This window comes from Tubulanus polymorphus, chromosome 9, assembly GCF_964204645.1.
Source record: "Tubulanus polymorphus chromosome 9, tnTubPoly1.2, whole genome shotgun sequence".
Lineage (NCBI taxonomy): Eukaryota > Metazoa > Nemertea > Palaeonemertea > Tubulaniformes > Tubulanidae > Tubulanus > Tubulanus polymorphus.
In genome coordinates this window covers 7,269,988-7,283,379 of record NC_134033.1, presented here as the reverse complement: position 1 = coordinate 7,283,379, position 13,392 = coordinate 7,269,988, and the positions used below count along the sequence as shown (strand labels likewise).

General features: G+C 38.4%; 1 protein-coding gene across 3 annotated transcripts in view; it reads left to right on the top strand.

Moving 5' to 3' along the window:
• Positions 1 to 729: 729 nt before the first annotated feature.
• Positions 730 to 13,392, top strand: part of LOC141911397 (arrestin red cell-like) — a 113,278-nt gene continuing 100,615 nt past the window's right edge. For all 3 annotated transcript variants that reach the window (XM_074802407.1, XM_074802404.1, XM_074802406.1), the window contains exon 1: positions 730 to 1,746. In XM_074802407.1, coding sequence (XP_074658508.1) covers positions 1,667 to 1,746 — 80 coding nt within the window. In that variant the 5' untranslated portion in view covers positions 730 to 1,666. The remainder of the gene's footprint in view (positions 1,747 to 13,392) is intronic.

Below are 13,392 nucleotides of genomic sequence, written 5' to 3'. Positions count from 1 at the left end.
GGAGCCTTTCTCCTGGGATCCAATCATCAAATTGAAGGATGAATGAAGACGTGTTTTGTTATTACAGTCATACCAGTTCAACACAGTTGAACTCCAAAATGATCGAAAGTTCTTCAATTCGTCTTAAATTTAGTATGATACGTGAAACTTTAGCTCCAAATCTGCTTAAGAAAAATATCAATTCGAAACCCTGTCCTATTTTAGTATTATGAACCAACATCGAGATTTCAGGAAAAAAACATAAAAGACGAAACAAAACATTTTTTATTTTTCTTCTTGAAGCCTTATTACAGTCATAGAATTCGATTGAGACCACCTTGGAGTAATCCGACTGATTACTCCAAGAGCTCACCCGCACCGTCTTTTGCAATACAGGGAAGAATGGATTGAAAAAGGATGTTTTTATTCAACTGCCTGTGCTTTGTGGTCCTAATAAGACTTTTATTATGTATGTACCACCAAAACTGACTTAGCTAGGCCACCATCTGATCACGATCTGGTACACGGAGTATACGCACATGGTTATGTTATTATTTATATATGACGTCATCGACAAACTCGTCTTGGAACTAATGACGACCGCGCAGAATTGGACAGGCGACCAGTCTAATTCTAATTGAAGATAGAGACCGGTAACCAGTCTAACAAATATGTTCACTTGGGGATTTCTTCCGGTTCCTGACGTCTTGATTACGTCATTTCGTATATGGGTCACGTGACATACCTCTGTAGAGCTCAGGGAGGAGTTTATACTGCATCAGCAGCATCAACAGCAGCCATACAGTGATATCGATTAGTATTAATAGTAAACCATGTATTGTTTTTTGTGGATTACTACGGAGAATATCAATTGATACAGATCAAAGGTGCAAGAAGGCAAGACAAGACGAGGTGCGTTAAGCTTGCTGCTGCGAGGAGTGCGACCTGCTGGACGGCTGTGATTCCATTCACCACCGTGTGAATTCAAGGAACTGGAGTAACCGACCGAAACCTGAAGAAACACGACGTCACAATTATAGCTGTCTCCTCATCATTGTCGAAATCACCAACAACGGCTCTCACCCTCTTTTCGACTCGCCCCAGCCCCGCGGGAGTGAGATCGTAGGCCGAATTTACCTACTAACTATAGTACTGAGAGTGTTAGAGGACGCATCATCTCTCTATACCTTTAATTTAGGATTATTTTCAGAGATCGAAGAAGCCTGATATTCAGGCCCTATTCTAGTTTGAACCTGGTTTGAGATTTGTTGTGGTTGACTAACATTACATTAAGGCTATATGGCCTACATTGATTAAATTTGATTTGACATTACGGTTGTTGTCACGTAGCCTAAGCCGGAGGCGAGTTGTGATTGGAGTAGTAATGGATAGTTTTTTGGTCCTGACTGCTGGATGAACTTGCTGAATAAATTTTGTTTGTAGTCTGTGGATCATTAGAACTAGATAAGAATCCTCCCGGTAAAAACTGATAAATGCTAAGTTGTCCAAGGTCAGACAAGATACGGTCAATCTCTGAAGGAAACAGTGTCGTATTCTAGGCTAGGCCTAGTGAAAAGCTATTGTCTACAGCACAACTATAAAACAAAGACTCATTCCGTGATTTGTGAGTTGGGATTTACTTCGAAATATATTTGTGGATAAATAATTATTCGAAATACTCTGGAAAATGGCAAGTTCTGGGGATAACGCAGCGGCGGTTAGTGAGCAAGTTAATTCTGATGGTGACCAAAAGAAACAAGGCACCAGGTAATAAATAATTGATTTAATTATTGATTGATAAGCCTAGGCCTATTATAGCATGAGTGGGGTTGGTAGTATCTATAGACTGGTATGAAGTAGAAGTCATTAAACGATAAGGGCCACCTGGAGGAAAATTGTAGGAGAAAAAATTGTGAGACAGTAGGGTCTAACTTTGTAGGCCATTTTTAGCCTACTAGGGGCTTAGCTTATAGTGCAGACTAATCGCGTTCACTTTTTAGCGAACCTATGGTTCGCTTTTGCTATCACTAGCTGATGACGTCATGCTTCCAATGCATTTGCCTATCGCGAAAATTTTCAGTAAAACTGGTGACACACTTTTTATCTAGATGGTCCTGAGATCTGATTTTTTCATCAGAGGTGGCGTATAGTATCTATTTTACAATCTGAAAGTTTCATAGAATTCGGAACCAGGAAGAAAGCCACTAAATATTTGGATGGATATATGAAAGCTGTGGGTACTGGAGTGTGTAATGGGTAGTGTAGTGTGATCTGTGTGCATTTGTGGCCAGCACACAGATCACATTGTTCAATGGGGTTTGGTCCAGGACTCGCGAGATTTTCAACAACACGGAAGTAACGTGTAATAAATGATGACTTGAATTGCATGACTACCTACCACCCCTCATTATTGTTGGAAAACGAAACGTTCCGCACTGACTAAAAATTATTAATAATAATCAATAACATTTTAGAAATGGCCAGAATTTTAACTTAGGTTCTATCTCATTTTTAGCCCACTTGGGACTTTAGTCCCAGCGGGCTATTGCGTTCACTTTTCGTCCGCCGTCCGTTCGTAGACGGAATCCAGTTATTTTGGGAAGTTTTGAAGACGCTTCAAGGTAATGTCTTGATATTTGGGTTACACATGTATCTACCCTAGACACATCTTCAGCCCAAAAACTGGCCCTGTCAGATTCAAGATGGCCGACTGGCAGCCATTGTTGTTCGCCAAAATCAGCACTTTTTACACATTTTTGAACTTTTTGAGGGAAATTTTGAAGACGCATTGATCAATTACCTTGATCTTTCGGATATATGTGAATTCCCCCAGGGCCCATCAGCATAACAAAAATTGGGTCGATCGGACTCAAGATGGCTGTCCTATGACCTTTTTAGTGCCCAAAAATGTTAATTTTGGCCCAAATTCTGAGTCCTGTAGCTTCCTACTGGTTTATCATTTCTCATTGCAATTTGTGATGGTTATTCTTTGGAAAGGGATGTTTTATACCTGAGACAGGTATTTTTCATCAGCCAATTATGACGCAATTGGCGGCCATCTTGGTGTCACCAGTACTCATTCGTAAGTGGGAAAAAGTTTTTCCACATTATATTGATACCTAAGCGTATTTTGTTACCACAATCATTTAGAAAGTTGTAGCTCATAACGTGTTCTATGATTGTGGTGAGTTTCAAGGTCATTGGTTTTTGTATATGGCCACCAGGGGGCGTTGAATAATGCAATATCTTAGTATTTCTATATTATATTCGTATCAATGCTTATTTTGTAACCACAATCAATTGGAAAGTTGTAGCTCATGACATCATCTACGATTGTGGCAAGTGTTAAGGCCATTAGTTATTCTATATGGTCACCAGGGGGCGTTGAATAGTAGAATAACTTAGTATTTCCTTATTATATTGGTACCTAGGCATATTTTGTTACCATGATCAATTACAAAGTTATAGTTCATGACATTTTCTATGATTGTGGTGAGTTTCAAGGTCATTGGGTTTTGAATACGGTCACCAGGGGGTGTTGAATAGTAGAATAACTTAGTGTTTCCATATTAAAGTGGTAACGAGGCATATTTTGTTATCACAATCAATTACAAAATCGTAGCTGCTGACATGTTCTATGATTGTGGTGAGTTTCAAGGTCATTGGATTCTGTATTTGGTCACCAGGGGGTGTTGAATATTGAAATTGTTAGATTGTTGAGCATTTGGAACCACTTCCCAAGTGGGCATGGTGTCCTTGGACCCCTAGTTATTTTACAATTGCGATTGGTATAATTTTTTTTTTAACGGCCGTTAAGGCTTCATGTTTCGTCTGCAATTCATTGCAAATAGTTACGCAACTACGCACATTTCAGTGTTTTTGGCAGCTGTACACTCAATCGGCACCGTTCGTGACTAGCTTCACTGCGGAATTATCATTAATTAACATCGCCATATCACATCATCAACTTATATTGTGCCCTTAAACCCTAACAGCCGAAATAATTGAAATACACACACGATTTCTATCATTGAAAATTGAGAGAATGGCCGTGTTTGTGTTCTGCTGCTTCGCGTAAATCCCGCGGAGTGGGGCCGATACGTCTAGTGTTTTTGTGAAATAATCGAAAATATAGGGGGCCTACCAAAATTGAAGCAAATTGCCGTTATTTTTGCAAGGCTACATGCGTTTCTGTGAAATCAAAATAGACCCGGTCTGATAAAGTTTGGGTCACCGGAGACTGTGTATGCCCTACCACGTAACGAAAGGCTTAAGGCTGGTTTCTGTCCACAAGTGACTTTATGCTTACCGACAAAACTGGACTTATCAGTGGTAAGCGACAATAAGTGGCCTATGATAAGCCACCGGTTGTCGTCATATTCGTTCGACATAAGTCGGCTTCCGACTCCCACCGATTCGTCGCAAGCCGTATCCGGCTAGTTGCCCACATTCTACTCCCGCCTGAGGTATGCCAACCTAAACTCAGCTGCAATGGAACTGAGCGCAGGGATTATAGTCACCGCTGGTTGGCGTCATTAGTATCTTTACACAAACTTTTAAATTCAAGGACAGTAAACTCTGCCTAAGTCGGATCCGGTCAAGTTGTATAACTGCTTAACTCGGTGCAATATAAGAAAAATTTTCATTTTCCTATATTAGGCCTAAGTAATGCTTTTTTAGCAACGCTATTTTTCCGCTTACGAGTCATTTCCGGAACTAGCTCATTATAGATGACGAGGACTACGATTTTTCAGTTGACGATAATATTTATTCCAGACGCACTTGGTATGTGTCTGATATTTGATACAGACTCCAAGGCTGACTTCACGAAAGTGTCTGAGTGAATGAATGTGTCAGAGTGAGTGTCGATTCTTCTGAATCTTACAAGTTATATACAATATTGGTTACAAAAAGAACAGAGAGACATGTGACAGGCAGGTGACAGGTGCCAAATTGGTCATTGTTTAATACATTAGTGGGCATCTGTCTGAGCACGGATTAACGAATTACTAAACAAACAAATGGGCAGATAGTTATAGCATGGATAAAATAATATGACTTAAGATACAATAATATCAAAGTCGAAAAGGCTTTGTTATACTTTCGTATTTACCTAAGCCGTAGCCTGTCAAGTCGGATAATCTCGTAGCAATGTCTCAATCATTTTCGTTACTTACTGCTTCTAAGTCATATATTCTGAACGACCATTGGTCTAACCAGAATTATTCAACCCCCAGTTAATTCTTAAATTATTGTATCAAAGTTACATCAATAGCCACTTATCATACGGGACCACTAATATCTAAAGCTAATACACAAAGACTTGTTAGATGACAAAAAAAATCAATCAGAGTAATTGCCAAATTTGAATACAATAGCCACACGAATCTTCAAAAAATTCAACGTTCTTAAATTTGAGGATATGATCGAACTAGAATCGCTTAAATATGGCTAGGCCTATTAGTTTTCAAACAATCAGCTACTGGTACCTATTATGAATGTCTTTTAAAAGAATTCTTTGACAACAATCACAATCCTTGTCAAGGTAACCACCCTCGGATTCCATTACACAATAAAAGTTGTTTCCTTAAAAGCTTCCTGTGCTTAATTTCTATGAACTGGCAAAATTTGGAACAAGATTGAAGATCTTCCAAAACGATTTATTCACTTAAAGGCAAATTCAAAAAATCTAGAACCAGCATTTATGATTAATAATGATGTTTATCTATGATCGCGACATTTTCATCGGTATGCCTGTTGTGTGTCAGTGAGCATGAATGAGGTGAGAGAGTGTCTGGGTGACCAAGTAACAAGCAATTTGCTTCATTGGCCCCCTCAATTGATATTATAACATTTCATATTCTGAATCTACATCCGCTGTATAACTTATAATTTCTTTGTAAATAAAGATCTTATATAAATTCTGACATTTTATGACCGGACCAATAATGCTCGTAAGGGCGGGTTCCGAACAGTAAATGAATTCTGCTGGTGGGTTCGAATCCTGGATAAATGATGCTGACTGCGGAACGACTGCTGGCATGCAAGGTCGCCCCTGGCATGTGAATGCTGACTAAGGGATTCCCCGGCTACAGATTTAAATAGGGCCAAACAATCGTACATCAGACAGATGATACAAGCCGCAAACAACCAAAACTGAGGTTACTTATTCAAATAGTACACATTTGATTATTTGTTTAAGTTTTTTCTGCATATAACAGTTTTTACAGAATAAACCTTATATTAGCAACCGTAGTCGTTAATAAATGAGTTCCAAAATATTAAAAAAAGATTGGTCTTCCAAGTCGGCTATGTCGGACGAAATTATCTGTTACAAATTGATCCGACTTAGGCGGAGTTTACTGTAGTGTCATATGCAAACCAAACCTTAAGCATTGCAGATGACGGGTCTGAGGATCTAGGAACGAAATTGGTAGTTAATTATTGCATGAGTGGCCCTCTGAAGTCGCTAGCACATTATATTCAGAATGGAATCAAGAAGATAAAGAACCTAAAGAAATAGCTTTTTAACTGGAAATAAATTTCACAATGATTAGAAATAATTGATTTTATTGTCAAAATGCTTATCATGTGACCATCTGAGTTGGAGTAGTTGTCAGTATTTGTGACCGACATAAGCGCGGAAGGGATCTCATATCCCACTAGTGGGCTTCAGTTGCTGGGAATCGGTGGGCTGTCAGGGGTGGATCTAGAGCCCAATTTAGGGGGGGGGGCACCTAATAAATGTAGCTATGATGATACTGTATTGACACCGAGCGGCGTAGGCGCGAGGCTTTCCTACGCTTCCTAGCCCCTGCTGGTATGGGGGTTCTCCCCCAGAAAATTTTTGAAATTTAACTGTTTTGAGGCCATTTCCTGCATTCTGAGGCAAGAATATTAAGCGTTAATATTAAGCGAGTGGCAGGAGGTCGGTCGAAAAAAACGATCTTCACTTAAAGGAGGGAGGGGGCCCGGGCCACCGGGGCCCCCTCCCTAGATGTGTGCCTGGCTGCGATCATGTTTGCTCTCAGTAACGTCATAAGGCGTCGCGTCGCTTGCCTTACAAGCCAGGCCTAATACGATCAGGCTACAAGACTGCCTCTCACATGCTCTTGTTTTCATTGTTTTATATTTTCCTGATGTTGTTATGTTAATGAGCAGGCACCGATAGCTCAACATTGGCAATTGTGTCTCTGAACTATTGACCTTAAGAAGATCTTATCGTAAGCCGCGATCACACAAGCGTTTTTCGCCTGGGCCAAATTTGACTCGGGCCTGATCCGTGCCTATTTGGCCCGGGCCAAATCATCTCAGTGTGATCGCAGCTTTTACAGCTACAGTGCCTGCCCTAGGGGCTCTAGTTCTTTTCCCAAATTGTCTGGATTTGGCAATTCTCTCTAAGTCCATGGACCTCTTGTTTCTCCTTTGTGAGAGTTATTTGAGCTGATCGATCTTTAATCACGATCACTACTCTTTGAGAGGTGCAGAGACATTGTGTTTAATGTGCTGAAAGTTCATTATCCACTTCACCAACTAATCCTCTTCTGCAGATAATATTGATGATATATATATATATATTCGTGCGCCATAGTCGATATGGTGATTAATACAATTAATGCTTCTTCAGTTCACCTCCCCACCCATTCCCCGTTTCCGTCTCTTTATTTGTGGTTTTCATATCAATATATAAGGAAAATCATTTCTGTCACGCGACAGTCGGTCAGTGTCTAACAAACTCTTCATTAACAGACACCGCACGTATTTAAAGACAGCTGTGACAATAGTGACAGAGAATATTTCTTATCACGTTCCCGGAAAAGTTATCATTGGGTTTACTGTTTTCTTTTTGCGATTCAGAGACGAACGGATTGGGATTTTTCTGGATTCATATATTTCAACGAAATCGTATTTTTAATTCTTTGAATAGGATCATTCGGTCAAGATTAATACTCACAAAAGGATTCTTTTTTTTGCGTTACAATTTTTTTAGTAGGTGATCATATTGGAAAAAAATATCACCCTATATTAATCTGTTGTAAATTGTTTAGTGAAATTTGAAAATCTGGGAGAATTTTTTTTCGTGAAAATTGTTCATTAGTTTGTGCAACATTTTTTGATTTATGATGAGTAAGATTGAAACTATAAGCGAGGGGGTTAATGAGCGCGATGTTGCGGCTGTTGATGCTATGAAAGATCCCAGTGCTGAGAACATTCAGAAAAAACCGAAGAAGGAAGTTTCGATACAAATGCAAACAAAAATTAAATCTATTAAAACGACTTTGGTACAGTGCAATAATCATTCTGAATTCAACGCTACCAGGTATGTTAATTTTCATGCTCTAGTCCGTGTCTTAGCAAGTTTTTAAAAAATTTGAGATTCATTTTCTAGTTAGAAGTAGGTACATCAGTTAAAAGCATTGTTTTTTAATTTTTGAAAAGCTAACTGTTAAGGCTGTTTCGGTGTAGTTGTTGGTTCCTTCAAGTAAATTAGGATGCATGATTGCCATAGTGTTATCAGGTCTTTAAAGCTTCTAAAAATCAGATAATTCAAACCCTGAAAATGTGATGCCAAAAAGATTTTTTTATCCTGGCAATTGCTATTACTGCCTTCGTATTCATAGTCATCAGAATTTAAATCCCCCTTGAAAATTAGATAAAAGAATTTTGTTTCATCATTTGTTGCATTTCTATCTCTAACCCAAATTTTTTGGGTTCATAAGACTTGTATATAAACCATGTGTTTGAACGTGGAAGTAGGCCTAAATAAAATTTGCTGTATTTACCATTCATTTTGTAATGTGATTGCAGATGGTTGTGGGACAAACGTCTTATAATAATGATAATAGTAGCAACAATGCCATGCCATTCTATGATTTAAAGCTTTTTGTTTATATATTATTGGCTCAGAATGTATAGTTGGTTGGAACTGCAGCCATGGCATGCCATCCTTATCCATGTTTTCAGCTGCAACTTATTTATCTATGTACGGACTATTCCTCTATCTGAGTGAGCCCAGGCTTCATAAAACCCTGGGGATCTCTACCTTCCAGTGGAAGTTTCAATTGCCATGGTGTAGGTGTTCCATGGTTATGTAGGTGTTCCATGATCAATAACTAAGCAAACGACCTGTATTTTAGACCTGCTGATTGCCAGAGTTGCTTCATTGCTGCATCCCTTGAACTACACTCTATTTCACCGTTGTATGTAGAACTGTTTTTATCCTGCTGGAATAGTGGTAGTATGCTTGATGGACTGTTCTCGTCTATCCCAGTTGGCTTCAGTGCATAGTTACTTCATAACTACATGAACAACTGTAAAACATATCAGAAAATGAGGCTATTCGTGAAGGCCTAGAGGCCTGGTAGAGACAAGGTTTCCTGATTGGTAGGCCTAACAGAACCACGAATTGGTTTCAAATCTTCGCCTTCGGTGTCCAAATGGCTTATCTTAAAAGCGTATAGGATGCTTCAAAACATAGCACCAGTAATACATGTATTTTTGGTAGTACCTATAAGAGGCTTAGCGTTCTCAGCACGAAACTATGTATTATTTAAGCCTGAGTGCGCAGGCACATGCATAGCTGTCTGCAGGAGTGGATCCAGAGCTTGTGTTAAGGGGTAACACCCGGTGAAACGGCAATAATCATTAAAAAGGTAAATTAACAGCTTTTTTAAAACCAGTTGATTATGGCCCCAAAAATGCTGGGAAACCGTATCTTGGCACCTACAAATATAAAATATTTCCATGAGATTGACCCCTGTTCCTGATGTGGACTCGCTCTTTCGGCGTTTTATTACTGAGGACTGCCATGTTTTTATTTAACCCAGCGAGAACACTGATATATAAATGCATAAAATCATAACTGAAGCTTCAAGGCCCATGGGCCTTTTGTTACCCAGCATTATGAACCGGATTCACTGCACCCATCTTTGGAAGGAAGCGCTACCATGGTAGACTAATGAACAACTTTTGGGGGGGGGTTTCTTTCACAGGGGCGCATCCTTATTCTCAGGAATGGTAGGACTTTTTTGACATTGTATTTTATCCCGGGAGGGGCTTTTACTGGTATGGTGTGTGTTACATAAGATTTATCTTTTCATGTGTTGATATTATTTTTCAATCTTCAGTATATGAACACTAGATGACAATGAAATATAGGGTAGTATATGTTGCTGGTCTACCACAGTCACCTGATGAGACTGAGAAGAGAATCCCTGTTACTATAGCAACAATAATACACACGCACCACACACATTGGTGTGAGATTCAGTTGATTTAATGGTTGAGTGAAGAGATGGTCTCACTATCAAAACGTTTCAATCAACCTATCTATTTTAAGAGCAAGATCCCAGCACCCCAATATTTAATCATAAATTCTTTTAAAAACTGGTGTTGAACCTGATGCATCACAACACTCAGCCATGCGATGAAACCCTGTCTGATTAGCCTTTGTGTGAAGGTGGAGGTAAGCCATATGAAATGTGCGGCGCCAATCAGGTAGTTGTTTAATTACTGAGGCAGTTTCCATGGATAACCTTAGATGGGATAATCTCAAATAACTAAAATAAGTAGCTTTAGATCGGTTGTTAATGACATGTAAGCTGAACAAGCGCTGGCAGTCACGATGACATCAGGTTCGAATCCATGCATAAATTCTCTGTAAAACACAATTTCAATCAACCAGATTTTAATTAAGATTTTTCAACAATCTTCAACAGTTTGTCACCAAGTATAAAGTTCCAGCGGTTCATGTCTTAAAAACCAATGTTCTGTGTACTGTGCTGACATCCTACAAAATCAGGGCAGTAGGAGCCATAGCGGCAGCCGCGGCGCCGCGCCCAGATATTTTACTGAGTTACGTTTTTTATGTAACATTAAATTTTTTGAGTTTCCGCCGCGGCAAAGTTCTATGGGGAGATGAATTTAACAAAAATTGACTTGATGATCTGCAAATAAATTTTGCCATTCAACGATCATTTGTAGCCATGCTGGCCATTATTAGATAATAAGTATTTTCCGCGAAATTTCCATTTAGGCTAAATGATAGACTTATGAGTCCCTGACTGCTTTTTATTTGAAAAATTTTGATGAAGCGCAGTTTATCACTTATCTGGACACATCAATCTATGATAGATTCTAGGTAATATTCATAACAATGAAAACACATACAACAATGAGCAACACAGACTCAGATAAATAATGAATGCATTAGTCTATACATTAATTTAGACAAAGTATGAAATGTGAATACTGTATTAATCAGTTTGATGACGAATTGGTGTTTAGTTTAATACAATTGAATTCATACTGAAGAGTATGTACGATCTAGAACACACCTTGTCTGTCCACGGTGTGCACACGCACGCACACACACACACGATAGTTGGATTTAGCGATTTTGGAACCGATTCTTAACGTGTGTGAACGCTTGATCTGGTCCAAGTGGGACCGGGCCAAATAACGCACATTATCATTCTCATTCTACACCAGTGCGTAGATTATACGTATGATAAAAATAACGCTCTAAAAATGATTTAACATGTAGATAAATATATGTATTGGACAATATACCAGCAATAGAGCCACATCAACCATTAATATCGTAAAAGGGTATAAACTAGTTTCATCTTGAACAATTTGCTAACTTTTTTAGGTACCAGTTTTGGAAAAGTCACGCAATAGGGATCGTAGGTCATATCTGTTTATGAAATAGTTCATGAAATATAGCCATAAATGATCTGAGAATACAGACTTTGTGACTCTTTTTAATATTTGCATCTGGTATTTTTGGGGGTTTTTAGGGAGGTGGCCTCCGCAATGAAAAATTGCTTCTTACGGGCCTAAAAATTTATTTAACACCATTTTATTGTTCTGTGCTTGCATCTAACAAAAAAATCTTGATCTGCTGAATTTCATATCAGTAGTTAGTACTTGGTGTTAGAAATTATAGAAGCTTTACTCTTTGCCTACGAGGCCCTATTTTTCAGGAAATGTTGCACTTTGCCAGGATTTCTGTGTTTTTCAGAGATTCAAAAAACAACAACTAGAAGAGATTTCTTCATCAAATTTGGTTTATTTTGTTCATCTGGTCCTGCTTTTTCATGTAAAATAAGCAGTATTTCTTCTAAGAGTGATAAAATCTGCAGCAATCACCAGTGCAGAAGGGGTGCTTTGCAGAAAATATGCGCATTTATGCGTGTTCAGCCCCCATTTCAATAGACGACGTCACTAGCACATTGCATAGAAGACTGATGATAGTTTAAGCTTGGAGTCATTGAATGGAGGTCGCTCGCGCTATTCAAATGCACTAAACGCGCTGTGTCGATCATTGAGTGCGATTCGGTTAGCAACGCCTTCGCTTCGTAGACAGCGTCATTCTGGCGGAAGCTTTTTTCTCGGAGCAATCCAACATGCGCACCGTCGTCTCATCGAATATGCCCTAGTTTAGACATGCGCAGTGGGCTGATTCGTGATAAGCGCAAATTTCTTCCCGTTTTGATACAAATTTTGTGAAAATCGACCAAAAATTACCCGATTTACCGACGATTGACGAACTTATCATTCATATCAGTGCTCTACATCGGTAAGTTTATTTAAAAAGCATACGTAAAAAAGCCGGTCGTTGCGGCCAACAACGAATATACCATCTTAAAGTCGATGTTTTGATCTTTACAAATCTATGATTTGTTACGTGTTGCATTGCTTCGCAAAAAAATTTCGAGCACTTGAAAATGCTTAGATACCACCTAGATGATGATAATTGCAGGGTGTCTTTACTTCATTGAAGACTTATCATTACAAAACCCCCAGCCTTATTATGCTATTTTAATATTTAAGCAAATAGGCCTATTTGTATGTGTTCAGCCTGTAGTAGTATAATTGTACTGCTAAATAATGGTTTTCTTTTTCAAAAGACATATTAATTGTGTATTTTTTCAGAATATATTGGTTTTTGGAAATACGTAGACGCGGATATTCACAGACTGGAAATGAATGTTACAGATGGTTAGTACACTTAAACTAAATTATTTTTATACTGGAAATACATTTTAATATTGCAAAAATGTTTTGCTAATATATATTTTTTATTTTGGCTTTTAGGTGAACACTCCTGAAGTTGAAATTCCTCATGTGTATAGTTTGCATTGCCTGAAAAAAAAATTAAAATTATATATATTTACAATTATGTGAAAAAAATCATATTTTACATTATACAATAGATAAAAACATTAAAAAACTTACTTTCATACTTCTGCTGTCTTTGAGGTTTTTTCTTGTCATTTGTCGACGTACGTTTTACTTTGCTCGATTTTTCTGGATCACTATTCGACCTTGTTGGAGTAACTCTAAGATTCGACGACTTATTCGTTCTATCATTGAGAACTGTTTTCTCTTGACCTATTTAAATCGAGA